This window comes from Oncorhynchus mykiss, chromosome 30 (assembly GCF_013265735.2).
Source record: "Oncorhynchus mykiss isolate Arlee chromosome 30, USDA_OmykA_1.1, whole genome shotgun sequence".
Taxonomy (NCBI): domain Eukaryota; kingdom Metazoa; phylum Chordata; class Actinopteri; order Salmoniformes; family Salmonidae; genus Oncorhynchus; species Oncorhynchus mykiss.
The window spans coordinates 3,886,142-3,901,090 of NC_050570.1; the positions used below are offsets into that span (position 1 = coordinate 3,886,142).

At 50.9% G+C, this 14,949-nt stretch overlaps 1 protein-coding gene and 1 long non-coding RNA gene across 9 annotated transcripts in view; one reads left to right on the forward strand and one right to left on the reverse strand.

Annotated features, from left to right (window-relative positions):
• Positions 1-14,949, reverse strand: part of cracr2b (calcium release activated channel regulator 2B) — a 43,016-nt gene that overhangs the window by 8,243 nt on the left and 19,824 nt on the right. For 6 of the 8 annotated variants that reach the window (XM_036968656.1, XM_036968654.1, XM_036968652.1 and 3 more), the window contains exons 9-15: positions 13,968-14,155; positions 13,546-13,632; positions 10,860-10,914; positions 4,917-4,996; positions 4,599-4,728; positions 4,267-4,399; positions 218-299 (exon numbers count right to left, since the gene is read on the reverse strand). In XM_036968656.1, the coding sequence (XP_036824551.1) occupies positions 218-299; positions 4,267-4,399; positions 4,599-4,728; positions 4,917-4,996; positions 10,860-10,914; positions 13,546-13,632; positions 13,968-14,155 (755 nt within the window). The remainder of the gene's footprint in view (positions 1-217; positions 300-4,266; positions 4,400-4,598; positions 4,729-4,916; positions 4,997-10,859; positions 10,915-13,545; positions 13,633-13,967; positions 14,156-14,949) is intronic. The other 2 variants (XM_036968657.1, XM_036968658.1) reach the window with 1 other exon arrangement.
• On the forward strand, positions 9,011-10,636 carry LOC118945778. The gene is made up of 2 exons (XR_005040865.1): positions 9,011-9,158; positions 9,389-10,636. It is a non-coding gene; the product is annotated as an uncharacterized LOC118945778 (long non-coding RNA).

A 14,949-nucleotide genomic window follows, 5' to 3' on the forward strand; every position in this document is an offset into this window, starting at 1 on the left:
ACAGAGTGCTGTTGAGGCTACTGTAGACCTTGTTTGCAAAACAGGGTTTTAATCAATTATTTGGTCAGGTGAATATATTTACTATAGTTGTATCTAAATAAGATAAGAACTTTTTGTTTCACATAATTTATTTTTCTGAAATTCACTGAGGAAGATTGTCCTCCCCTTCCTCCTCAGAGGAGCCTCCACTGACACACACACACACACACACACAAACCTCTCCTGTCCTGCAGTATCCCAGAGCTGAAGAGCGATGGTGGTGGAGCCCAGTGTCACAGCACGCATCTGGAAGTCGACACCTGCAGTTAACACACAGACCATTATACACACAGACCACTATATACACACAGACTACTATATACACAGACCACTATATACACACAGACCACTATATACACACAGACCACTATATACACACAGACCACTCTATACACACAGACCACTCACACAGACCACTATATACACACAGACCACTATATACACACAGACCACTATATAAAGAGAGGCCTGTAATATTCATCATAGGTACCCACTATAGGTACCCACTATGACAGATAAAATGAGATTTTTTTTCTCCAGAAAATCACATTGTAGGATTTTTTATGAATTTATTTGCAAATTATGGTGGAAAATAAGTATCCCCTATTCCCCATGTAGTCCACTACCTCCCCATGTAGTCCACTACCTCCCCATGTAGTCCACTACCTCCACATGAGGACCACTACCTCCCCTATTCCCCATGTAGTCCACTACCTCCACATGAGGACCACTACCTCCCCTATTCCCCATGTAGTCCACTACCTCCACATGAGGACCACTACCTCCCCTATTCCCCATGTAGTCCACTACCTCCCCTATTCCCCATGTAGTCCACTACCTCCCCATGTAGTCCACTACCTCCCCATGTAGTCCACTACCTCCCCATGTAGTCCACTACCTCCCCATGTAGTCCACTACCTCCCCATGTAGTCCACTACCTCCACATGAGGACCACTACCTCCCCTATTCCCCATGTAGTCCACTACCTCCACATGAGGACCACTACCTCCCCTATTCCCCATGTAGTCCACTACCTCCACATGAGGACCACTACCTCCCCTATTCCCCATGTAGTCCACTACCTCCCCTATTCCCCATGTAGTCCACTACCTCCCCATGTAGTCCACTACCTCCCCTATTCCCCATGTAATCCACTCCCTCCCCTATTCCCCATGTAGTCCACTACCTCCACATGAGGACCACTACCTCCACATGAGGACCACTACCTCCCCTATTCCCCATGTAATCCACTCCCTCCCCTATTCCCCATGTAGTCCACTCCCTCCCCTATTCCCCAGGTAGTCCACTCCCTCCCCTATTCTCCATGTAGTCCACTACCTCCCCATGTAGTCCACTACCTCCCCATGTAGTCCACTACCTCCCCATGTAGTCCACTACCTCCCCTATTCCCCATGTAGTCCACTCCCTCCCCTATTCCCCATGTAGTCCACTCCCTCCCCTATTCCCCATGTAGTCCACTCCCTCCTCTAGTCCCCATGTAGTCCACTCCCTCCCCTATTCTCCATGTAGTCCACTACCTCCCCATGTAGTCCACTACCTCCCCATGTAGTCCACTACCTCACCATGTAGTCCACTACCTCCCCATGTAGTCCACTACCTCCCCATGTAGTCCACCCCCTCCCCTATTCCCCATGTAGTCCACTCCCTCCCCTATTCCCCATGTAGTCCACTCCCTCCCCTATTCCCCATGTAGTCCAATCCCTCCCCTATTCCCCATGTAATCCACTACCTCCCCATGTAGTCCACTACCTCCCCATGTAATCCACTACCTCCCCATGTAATCCACTACCTCCCATATTCCCCATGTAGTCCACTACCTCCCCATGTAGTCCACTCCCTCCCCTATTCCCCATGTAGTCCACTCCCTCCTCTATTCCCCATGTAGTCCACTCCCTCCACTATTCCCCATGTAATCCACTACCTCCCCATGTAGTCCACTACCTCCCCATGGAGGCCTGTAATATTAATCATAGGTACCCATCATAGGTACCCACTATGACAGATAAAATGAGATTTTTTTTCTCCAGAAAATCACATTGTAGGATTTTTAATGAATTTATTTGCAAATTATGGTGGAAAATAAGTATCCCCTATTCCCCATGTAGTCCACTACCTCCCCATGTAGTCCACTACCTCCCCATGTAGTCCACTACCTCCACATGAGGACCACTACCTCCCCTATTCCCCATGTAGTCCACTACCTCCACATGAGGACCACTACCTCCCCTATTCCCCATGTAGTCCACTACCTCCACATGAGGACCACTACCTCCCCTATTCCCCATGTAGTCCACTCCCTCCCCTATTCCCCATGTAGTCCACTACCTCCCCATGTAGTCCACTACCTCCCCTATTCCCCATGTAATCCACTCCCTCCCCTATTCCCCATGTAGTCCACTACCTCCACATGAGGACCACTACCTCCACATGAGGACCACTACCTCCACATGAGGACCACTACCTCCCCTATTCCCCATGTAGTCCACTCCCTCCCCTATTCCCCATGTAGTCCACTCCCTCCCCTATTCCCCATGTAGTCCACTACCTCCACGAGGACCACTACCTCCCCTATTCCCCATGTAGTCCACTACCTTCCCTATTCCCCATGTAGTCCACTACCTCCCCATGTAGTCCACTACCTCCCCTATTCCCCATGTAGTCCACTCCCTCCCCTATTCCCCATGTAATCCACTACCTCCCCTATTCCCCATGTAGTCCACACCCTCCCCTATTCCCCATGTAGTCCACTCCCTCCCCTATTCCCCATGTAGTCCACTCCCTCCCCTATTCCCCATGTAGTCCACTCCACTCCACTCGCTTTAAATTCCTGGATGTCGTAATCATTCCAGCTTTTCATCTAGTACATTTCTCTGCATGATATTGAGGAAGTGAATCGTCTTCGACAACAGCTGATAATCGGCTGAGGGGAACGTGCTGTACCGAAATGAAGGAATGGTGGCAACAACACACTCTCAATATTAGTGAGTCTAGTATGTTGATATTTGTTGCTTACATCGGCAGGGTAGCCTAGTGGTTAGAGCGTTGGACTAGTAACCGAAAGGTTGCAAGTTCATATCCCCGAGCTGACAAGGTACAAATCTGTCTTTCTGCCCCTGAACAGGCAGTTAACCCACTGTTCCTAGGCAGTCATTGAAAATAAGAATTTGTTCTTAACTGACTTGCCTGGTTAAATAAAGGTACAATTTTAAAAAATTACTAAAGAGTATGCTATAAATAGTATGTAGTAAGCGAGACAGATTTTGGACATGACCACTCTCTTACCCACAGTAGTACCCAGTGTGTTATTGGGTCTAACTCTCTTACCCACAGTAGTACCCAGTGTGTTATTGGGTCTAACTCTCTTACCCACAGCAGTACCCAGTGTGTTATTGGGTCTAACTCTCTTACCCACAGCAGTACCCAGTGTGTTATTGGGTCTAACTCTCTTACCCACAGTAGTACCCAGTGTGTTATTGGGTCTAACTCTCTTACCCACAGTAGTACCCAGTCTGTTATTGGGTCTAAATCTCTTACCCACAGTAGTACCCAGTGTGTTATTGGGTCTAACTCTCTTACCCACAGCAGTACACAGTCTGTTATTGGGTCTAAATCTCTTACCCACAGTAGTACCCAGTGTGTTATTGGGTCTAACTCTCTTACCCACAGCAGTACCCAGTGTGTTATTGGGTCTAACTCTCTTACCCACAGTAGTACCCAGTGTGTTATTGGGTCTAACTCTCTTACCCACAGTAGTACCCAGTCTGTTATTGGGTCTAAATCTCTTACCCACAGTAGTACCCAGTGTGTTATTGGGTCTAACTCTCTTACCCACAGCAGTACCCAGTGTGTTATTGGGTCTAACTCTCTTACCCACAGTAGTACCCAGTGTGTTATTGGGTCTAACTCTCTTACCCACAGCAGTACCCAGTGTGTTATTGGGTCTAACTCTCTTACCCACAGTAGTACCCAGTGTGTTATTGGGTCTAACTCTCTTACCCACAGTAGTACCCAGTCTGTTATTGGGTCTAAATCTCTTACCCACAGTAGTACCCAGTGTGTTATTGGGTCTAACTCTCTTACCCACAGCAGTACCCAGTGTGTTATTGGGTCTAACTCTCTTACCCACAGTAGTACCCAGTCTGTTATTGGGTCTAACTCTCTTACCCACAGTAATACCCAGTGTGTTATTGGGTCTAACTCTCTTACCCACAGTAGTACCCAGTGTGTTGGGGAAGTGTCCATTGCAGTAGTGGTGGATGAAGGAGCTTTTGCCCACTCCCGAGTTCCCCAAAAACACCACCTTGAATACCCTCTGAGGGTGGGTGCTGGTCAGTCTGGCCTGTAGAGGAAGGAGCAGATGGGGGGGTATGCGACGTTATTCAGTTGGTCTGTCTAAATTCTCAGTCGTAACGTAAGTATGTCCCAGACCTTCCATCGTGGTTATACAGAATGCAAATGTCCTGCAAATGTCCTATATTTGCATATATCTCTCTCTCGCTCTCTCTGAAAGGTGATTCCACTTGAAGAGTCCACAGTACCTGTATTGCTTCAGTCCGTCCATTATCGTCACAGCTGTGTTCTCCGAATGCCTGTCTTCTCTTGGACGAGTTACATGGTATCCCATCTGAAGCCTGCTCCAGCTCTGATTGGCTGAAAGAGCTCAGCTGTCTTAGTAAATCAACGGGACAGAACATTAGTTACTTCCTTAGGTCAATTATACTTAGTTACTATAAAACAGTCATAATAACTTAAGTTATTATAACTGTTAGTTCCATCTTAAAACTTCATTAAAAATAGACTAAGGCTGCGGCCTGCACAGCATACGGTTTAGTGGCTGAATCATGGATGAAACAAACCTTTCGATTGGCTTGTCTTGCAGTATGTAGTTCCCTATCACTGAGCCTTTCTTCCGCAGAGGCTTCCTGACATTAGGAGGCTGAACATGATGGCAGAGAAACCAGAATGAAAAAACTAAAAATGGATATATGTGTTGTTTATTCGGGCACCAAAATGGTGATGTAACAACATTTATGTGGTCAAAAAGACATTAAAATATCAACACATGAACATGTTTACAAAATAGATAACAGGTAAATACACAGATATTTCATTTTATGGAGTTCTCAAGTACATGTGTTAATTGCGTAAAAGCATTGTGTAAAGTGCAACAATTTACCGTCCACTCAGTTTACTAAACTCTAGTTAAATAATCGTCTCGTCAATATCGCCTGTTTCAAATGAAATCACACTGCTAGATTACAATGAGGTTAAGGATCATTTTTTTTTGCACATTGCTTTTGCACTAGGAACATGTCCCGTCCCCTCCCCTCCCGTCCCCTCCCCTCCCGTCTCGTCCCCTCCCGTCCCCTCCCCTCCCGTCCCCTCCCCTCCCGTCCCGTCCCCTCCCGTCCCGTCCCCTCCCGTCCCGTCCCCTCCCGTCCCCGGTGCAGTTGTTTATTTTACAATATTGTACTGTATGCTGGATTGCAAGAACTTCCTGTGTTTTCAATACTTTGTTCCTTTTATTAAATAAAAAATAACAAAAACGTTTGATCAAGAAAGATGAAAGTGCTACCTTGGAATCTACAGACCATTAAAGATACAGTATTATGGGATGCATATTTCTCACCTTCAAAATAACATTGTTCAAAAAAAAATACTCAAACTCAACAACAACAACAAAAATCTATAAAATGCTGTTTACCTCAGAAACAGCGATTCCCTTTGCGTTGAAACAGACTTGGAGGTACCAGTCTGTTCCTTCGCCACACATGATTAACATTCATTATGGCCCAGAGGTTTTTCCTTTACAATGTAACGTGATCTGACCAAGGAAGATCTCATCTGCTCACAGCCTCTCTCAAAACATACCCCTAAAAAACAGTGACTCTGAAATATCATCACAGTTACAAATATTACCCAGTACTAGAGATGCCGTCTACAAAACATAGGTATGGTTCAGTAGTGGTAGTAGGGGTGTGTCCAGGGAGAACTAGCATGGTTCAGTAGTGGTAGTAGGGGTGTGTCCAGGGAGAACTAGCATGAACCGTAGTGGTAGTAGGGGTGTGTCCAGGGAGAACTAGCATGGTTCAGTAGGGGTAGTAGGGGTGTGTCCAGGGAGAACTAGCATGGTTCAGTAGTGGTAGTAGGGGTGTGTCCAGGGAGAACTAGCATGGTTCAGTAGTGGTAGTAGGGGTGTGTCCAGGGAGAACTAGCATGGTTCAGTAGGGGTAGTAGGGGCGTATCCAGGGAGAACTAGCATGGTTCAGTAGGGGGTAGTAGGGGCGTGTCCAGGGAGAACTAGCATGGTTCAGTAGGGGGTAGTAGGGGCGTGTCCAGGGAGAACTAGCATGGTTCAGTAGGGGGTAGTAGGGGCGTATCCAGGGAGAACTAGCATGGTTCAGTAGTGGTAGTAGGGGCGTATCCAGGGAGAACTAGCATGGTTCAGTAGTGGTAGTAGGGGTGTGTCCAGGGAGAACTAACATGGTTCAATAGGGGTGTGTCCAGGGAGAACTAACATGGTTCAGTAGGGGTGTGTCCAGGGAGAACTAACATGGTTCAATAGGGGTGTGTCCAGGGAGAACTAGCATGGTTCAGTAGGGGTGTGTCCAGGGAGAACTAGCACGGTTCAGTAGGGGTGTGTCCAGGGAGAACTAGCGTGGTTCAGTAGGGGGTAGTAGGGGTGTGTCCAGGGAGAACTAACATGGTTCAGTAGGGGTGTGTCCAGGGAGAACTAGCACGGTTCAGTAGGGGTGTGTCCAGGGAGAACTAATGTGGTTCAGTAGGGGGTAGTGGGGGTGTGTCCAGGGAGAACTAACATGGTTCAGTAGGGGTGTGTCCAGGGAGAACTAGCACGGTTCAGTAGGGGTGTGTCCAGGGAGAACTAATGTGGTTCAGTAGGGGTGTGTCCAGGGAGAACTAACATGGTTCAGTAGGGGTGTGTCCAGGGAGAACTAGCACGGTTCAGTAGGGGTGTGTCCAGGGAGAACTAACATGGTTCAGTAGGGGTAGTAGGGGTGTGTCCAGGGAGAACTAGCATGGTTCAGTAGGGGTAGTAGGGGTGTATCCAGGGAGAACTAGCATGGTTCAGTAGGGGTGTGTCCAGGGAGAACTAATGTGGTTCAGTAGGGGTGTGTCCAGGGAGAACTAGCACGGTTCAGTAGGGGTGTGTCCAGGGAGAACTAATGTGGTTCAGTAGGGGTAGTAGGGGTGTGTCCAGGGAGAACTAACATGGTTCAGTAGGGGTGTGTCCAGGGAGAACTAATGTGGTTCAGTAGGGGTGTGTCCAGGGAGAACTAGCATGGTTCAGTAGGGGTGTGTCCAGGGAGAACTAACATGGTTCAGTAGGGGTGTGTCCAGGGAGAACTAATGTGGTTCAGTAGGGGTGTGTCCAGGGAGAACTAATGTGGTTCAGTAGGGGTAGTAGGGGTGTGTCCAGGGAGAACTAATGTGGTTCAGTAGGGGTGTGTCCAGGGAGAACTAGCACGGTTCAGTAGGGGTGTGTCCAGGGAGAACTAATGTGGTTCAGTAGGGGTAGTAGGGGTGTGTCCAGGGAGAACTAACATGGTTCAGTAGGGGTGTGTCCAGGGAGAACTAATGTGGTTCAGTAGGGGTGTGTCCAGGGAGAACTAATGTGGTTCAGTAGGGGTGTGTCCAGGGAGAACTAACATGGTTCAGTAGGGATTGTAGGGGTGTGTCCAGGGAGAACTAGCATGGTTCAGTAGGGGTGTGTCCAGGGAGAACTAGCATGGTTCAGTAGGGGTGTGTCCAGGGAGAACTAGCACGGTTCAGTAGGGGTGTGTCCAGGGAGAACTAGCACGGTTCAGTAGGGGTGTGTCCAGGGAGAACTAGCACGGTTCAGTAGGGGTGTGTCCAGGGAGAACTAATGTGGTTCAGTAGGGGTAGTAGGGGTGTGTCCAGGGAGAACTAACATGGTTCAGTAGGGGTGTGTCCAGGGAGAACTAATGTGGTTCAGTAGGGGGTAGTAGGGGCGTGTCCAGGGAGAACTAGCATGGTTCAGTAGGGGTGTGTCCAGGGAGAACTAGCATGGTTCAGTAGGGGTGTGTCCAGGGAGAACTAGCACGGTTCAGTAGGGGTGTGTCCAGGGAGAACTAGCACGGTTCAGTAGGGGTGTGTCCAGGGAGAACTAATGTGGTTCAGTAGGGGTAGTAGGGGTGTGTCCAGGGAGAACTAACATGGTTCAGTAGGGGTGTGTCCAGGGAGAACTAGCACGGTTCAGTAGGGGTGTGTCCAGGGAGAACTAATGTGGTTCAGTAGGGGTAGTAGGGGTGTGTCCAGGGAGAACTAACATGGTTCAGTAGGGGTGTGTCCAGGGAGAACTAATGTGGTTCAGTAGGGGAGTGTCCAGGGAAAACTAGCATGGTTCAGTAGGGGAGTGTCCAGGGAAAACTAGCATGGTTCAGTAGGGGTAGTAGGGGTGTGTCCAGGGAGAACTAACATGGTTCAGTAGGGGTAGTGGGGGTGTGTCCAGGGAGAACTAACATGGTTCAGTAGGGGTGTGTCCAGGGAGAACTAATGTGGTTCAGTAGGGGGTAGTGGGGGTGTGTCCAGGGAGAACTAGCATGGTTCAGTAGGGGTGTGTCCAGGGAGAACTAGCACGGTTCAGTAGGGGTGTGTCCAGGGAGAACTAATGTGGTTCAGTAGGGGTGTGTCCAGGGAGAACGAACATGGTTCAGTAGGGGTGCGTCCAGGGAGAACTAGCATGGTTCAGTAGGGGTGCGTCCAGGGAGAACTAGCGTTGTTTAGTAGGGGTGCGTCCAGGGAGAACTAGCGTTGTTTAGTAGGGGTGTGTCCAGGGAGAACTAGCGTGGTTCAGTAGGGGTGTGTCCAGGGAGAACTAGCATGGTTCAGTAAGGGTTGTAGGGGTGTGTCCAGGGAGAACTAGCATGGTTCAGTAGGGGTGTGTCCAGGGAGAACTAGCACGGTTCAGTAGGGGTGTGTCCAGGGAGAACTAGCACGGTTCAGTAGGGGTGTGTCCAGGGAGAACTAGCACGGTTCAGTAGGGGTGTGTCCAGGGAGAACTAATGTGGTTCAGTAGGGGTAGTAGGGGTGTGTCCAGGGAGAACTAACATGGTTCAGTAGGGGTGTGTCCAGGGAGAACTAATGTGGTTCAGTAGGGGGTAGTAGGGGCGTGTCCAGGGAGAACTAGCATGGTTCAGTAGGGGTGTGTCCAGGGAGAACTAGCATGGTTCAGTAGGGGTGTGTCCAGGGAGAACTAGCACGGTTCAGTAGGGGTGTGTCCAGGGAGAACTAGCACGGTTCAGTAGGGGTGTGTCCAGGGAGAACTAATGTGGTTCAGTAGGGGTAGTAGGGGTGTGTCCAGGGAGAACTAACATGGTTCAGTAGGGGTGTGTCCAGGGAGAACTAGCACGGTTCAGTAGGGGTGTGTCCAGGGAGAACTAATGTGGTTCAGTAGGGGTAGTAGGGGTGTGTCCAGGGAGAACTAACATGGTTCAGTAGGGGTGTGTCCAGGGAGAACTAATGTGGTTCAGTAGGGGAGTGTCCAGGGAAAACTAGCATGGTTCAGTAGGGGAGTGTCCAGGGAAAACTAGCATGGTTCAGTAGGGGTAGTAGGGGTGTGTCCAGGGAGAACTAACATGGTTCAGTAGGGGTAGTGGGGGTGTGTCCAGGGAGAACTAACATGGTTCAGTAGGGGTGTGTCCAGGGAGAACTAATGTGGTTCAGTAGGGGGTAGTGGGGGTGTGTCCAGGGAGAACTAGCATGGTTCAGTAGGGGTGTGTCCAGGGAGAACTAGCACGGTTCAGTAGGGGTGTGTCCAGGGAGAACTAATGTGGTTCAGTAGGGGTGTGTCCAGGGAGAACGAACATGGTTCAGTAGGGGTGCGTCCAGGGAGAACTAGCATGGTTCAGTAGGGGTGCGTCCAGGGAGAACTAGCGTTGTTTAGTAGGGGTGCGTCCAGGGAGAACTAGCGTTGTTTAGTAGGGGTGTGTCCAGGGAGAACTAGCGTGGTTCAGTAGGGGTGTGTCCAGGGAGAACTAGCATGGTTCAGTAAGGGTTGTAGGGGTGTGTCCAGGGAGAACTAGCATGGTTCAGTAGGGGTGTGTCCAGGGAGAACTAGCACGGTTCAGTAGGGGTGTGTCCAGGGAGAACTAGCATTGTTCAGTAGGGGTGTGTCCAGGGAGAACTAGCATGGTTCAGTAGGGGTGTGTCCAGGGAGAACTAGCATGGTTCAGTAGAGGTTAGTAGGGGTGTGTCCAGGGAGAACTAGCACGGTTCAGTAGGGGAGTGTCCAGGGAGAACTAGCACGGTTCAGTAGGGGTGTGTCCAGGGAGAACTAGCATTGTTCAGTAGGGGTGTGTCCAGGGAGAACTAGCATGGTTCAGTAGGGGTGTGTCCAGGGAGAACTAGCATGGTTCAGTAGGGGTGTGTCCAGGGAGAACTAGTATGGTTCAGTAGGGGCGTGTCCAGGGAGAACTAGCACGGTTCAGTAGGGGAGTGTCCAGGGAGAACTAGCACGGTTCAGTAGGGGTAGTAGGGGCGTGTCCAGGGAGAACTAGCATGGTTCAGTAGGGGGTAGTGGGGGTGTGTCCAGGGAGAACTAGCATGGTTCAGTAGGGGTAGTAGGGGCGTGTCCAGGGAGAACTAGCATGGTTCAGTTTGGGTAGTAGGGGCGTGTCCAGGGGGTGGAGCCCCGTATAGTGACAGTGGGAGTTTGGGAGTGGTGATGGTGGGACAGACTGGTGGAGACGAGGGGAGACGAGGAGAGACGAGGAGAGAAGAGGAGAGACGAGGAGAGAGCGTCGGTGACCAACACTGACCCTCTTCTGGGACTGATGTGTGTCTTTCTCATCTCTCAGACGTTTGTTCATATCCCTGAGAGGATAAACAAATCAGAAACAAACACATAGTAACGTGTACAGTAAGCACTTCATAAACAACAAATGTGATTTGCTCTCCAATAAACAAACTGGTAACCCGCTGACAGACAGACAGGCAAGCAGACATGCAGGCAGACCACAGGCAGTCAAACACAGACAGACGATAGGCAGGCAGACAGACGATAGGCAGGCAGACAGACGATAGGCAGGCAGACAGACGATAGGCAGGCAGGCAGACAGACGACAGACAGGCAGGCAGACAGACGACAGACAGGCAAGCAGACGACAGGCAGGCAGGCAAGCAGACGACAGGCAGGCAGGCAAGCAGACGACAGGCAGGCAGGCAAGCAGACGACAGGCAGGCAGGCAGACAGACGACAGACAGGCAGACAGACGACAGACAGGCAGACAGACGACAGGCAGGCACAGACGACAGGCAGGCAGACAGAGACGATAGGCAGGCAGGCAGACGAAAGGCAGGCAGGCAGACGATAGGCAGGCAGGCAGGCAGACGATAGGCAGGCAGGCAGACAGACAGACGACAGGCAGGCAGACAGACAGACGACAGGCAGGCAGACAGACAGACGACAGGCAGGCAGACAGATGACAGGCAAGCAGACGACAGGCAGGCAGACAGACGATAGGCAGGCAGGCAGATGACAGGCAGGCAGGTAGACAGCCGATAGGCAGGCAGACAGACGATAGGCAGGCAGGCAGGCAGACAGACGATAGGCAGGCAGGCAGGCAGACAGACGATAGGCAGGCAGGCAGGCAGACAGACGATAGGCAGGCAGGCAGGCAGACAGACGATAGGCAGGCAGGCAGACAGACGATAGGCAGGCAGGCAGACAGACGATAGGCAGGCAGGCAGACAGACGATAGGCAGGCAGGCAGACAGACGATAGGCAGGCAGACAGACGACAGGCAGGCAGGCAGACAGACACGATAGGCAGGCAGACAGACAGACACGATAGGCAGGCAGACAGACAGACACGATAGGCAGGCAGGCAGACAGACGATAGGCAGGCAGGCAGACAGACGATAGGCAGGCAGGCAGACAGACGATAGGCAGGCAGACAGACGACAGGCAGGCAGACAGATGATAGGCAGGCAGGCAGACGACAGGCAGGCAGACGACAGGCAGGCAGGCAGGCAGACAGACAGACAGACAGACGAAAGGCAGGCAGAAAGACGACAGGCAGGCAGGCAGACAGACAGACGACAGGCAGGCAGACAGACAGACGATAGGCAGGCAGACAGACCGACGATAGGCAGGCAGTCAGACAGACGACAGGCAGGCAGACAGACAGACGATAGGCAGGCATTCAGACAGACGATAGGCAGGCAGTCAGACAGACGACAGGCAGGCAGTCAGACAGATGACAGGCAGGCAGTCAGACAGATGACAGGCAGGCAGTCAGACGATAGGCAGGCAGACAGACAGACGATAGGCAGGCAGACAGACAGACGACAGGCAGGCAGACAGACAGACGATAGGCAGGCAGAAAGACGATAGGCAGACAGACGATAGGCAGACAGACGATAGGCAGGCAGACAGACAGACGATAGGCAGGCAGTCAGACAGACGATAGGCAGGCAGTCAGACAGACGATAGGCAGGCAGTCAGACAGACGATAGGCAGGCAGTCAGACAGACGACAGGCAGGCAGACAGACAGACGATAGGCAGGCAGTCAGACAGACGATAGGCAGGCAGTCAGACAGATGACAGGCAGGCAGTCAGACAGACGATAGGCAGACAGACGATAGGCAGGCAGACAGACAGACGATAGGCAGGCAGTCAGACAGACGACAGGCAGGCAGACAGACAGACGATAGGCAGGCAGACAGACAGACGATAGGCAGGCAGACAGACAGACGACAGGCAGGCAGACAGACAGACGATAGGCAGGCAGAAAGACAACAGGCAGGCAGGCAGACGACAGGCAGGCAGGCAGACGACAGGCAGGCAGGCAGGCAGACAGACGACAGGCAGGCAGACAGACAGACAGACGACAGGCACGCAGAAAGACGACAGGCAGGCAGGCAGACAGACACGATAGGCAGGCAGATAGACAGACGATAGGCAGGCAGACAGACAGACGATAGGCAGGCAGTCAGACAGACGACAGGCAGGCAGACAGACAGACGATAGGCAGGCAGTCAGACAGACGATAGGCAGGCAGTCAGACAGATGACAGGCAGGCAGTCAGACAGACGATAGGCAGACAGACGATAGGCAGACAGACAGACAGACGATAGGCAGGCAGTCAGACAGACGACAGGCAGGCAGACAGACAGACGATAGGCAGGCAGACAGACAGACGATAGGCAGGCAGACAGACAGACGACAGGCAGGCAGACAGACGATAGGCAGGCAGTCAGACAGACGATAGGCAGGCAGTCAGACAGATGACAGGCAGGCAGTCAGACAGGCGATAGGCAGACAGACGATAGGCAGGCAGACAGACAGACGACAGGCAGGCAGACAGACAGACGATAGGCAGGCAGACAGACAGACGATAGGCAGGCAGACAGACAGACGACAGGCAGGCAGACAGACAGACGATAGGCAGGCAGAAAGACGACAGGCAGGCAGACAGACGACAGGCAGGCAGGCAGACAGACCTCAGTAACTCCAACTGTCTCTGCAGACTGTCTTTTTCTTTCTGCATGTTCTTGGAGACCTTGAGCACAGTCCTAGAGAGAAACACACTGTGACAATCTCAATGCAAAGGTTGTGGGTTCAATTTCCACAACGATCACGTACACAGACAAAAAATATATTTTCAAGCGTACCGTGTCAACAACACAAATATAAACATTTTCAGAGAATATGGCAAAGCACGTAGGAGTTAGCAATCCCCTCTCTCTATCCCTCCCTTCCCTCTCTGCTCCCCCCCTCTCCCCTCTCCTCCCTCCCTTCTCTGCTCCCCCCTCTCTTCCCCATCTCTCCCCCGTCCCTCCCCTCTCTGCTCCCTCCCTCCCCTCTCTGCTCCCTCACCCCTCCCTCCCTCCTGGCTCCCTCAGTATCCCTCCCTCCTCCCTACCTCTCTCTGCTCCTCTCCTCCTGGGCAGTGTTTGACTGAAGGAACTTTAACTGTTTCAGGGCTTTCTGTAGCTCCTCCCGGCTGGTCTCTAGCTGCTCCTGGAGCTGTATGTTCAGACTGTGGAGCTTCTGATTCTGCACCCTGATGTCTGCCTGCTCATAGCCCAGCGCCTGGATACGAGCCTCCAGCTGGGGGGGGGGGGAGAAGATGAAGCTGAAACAGGATGACTAAATGGATCGCTTACTCATATCAACATACAGTTGAAGTCAGAAGTTTACATACATACACTTATGTTAAGAGTCATTAAAACTCGTTTTTCAACCCCTCCACAGATGTCTTGATAACAAACTATAGTTTTGGCAAGTCGGTTAGGGCATCTACTTTGTGCATGACACAAGTCATTTTTCCAACAATTGTTTACAGACAGATTATTTCACTTACAATTCACTGTATCACAAATCCAATGGGTCAGAAGATTACATACACAAAGTTGACTGTGCCTTTAAACATCTTGGAAAATTCCAGAAAACTATGTCATGGCTTTCGAAGCTTCTGATAAGCTAATTGACATTTGAGTCAATTAGAGGTGTACCTGTGGATGTATTTCAAGGCCTACCTTCAAATTCAGTGCCTCTTTGCTTGACATCATGGGAAAATCAAAAGAAATCAGCCAAGACCTCAGAAGAAAAAATGTAGACCTCCACAAGTCTGGTTCATCTTGGGAGCAATTTCCAAACACCTGAAGGTACCACATTCATCTATACAAACAATAGTACGCAAGTATAAACCCCATGGGACCACGCAGCCGTCATACCGCTCAGGAAGGAGACGCGTTCTGTCTCCTAGAGATGAACGTACTTTGGTGCGAAAAGTGCAAATCAATCCCAGAACAACAGCAAAGGACCTTGTGAAGATGCTGGAGGAAACCGGTACAAAAGTATCTATATCCACAGTAAAAAGAGTCCAATATCGACAGAACCTG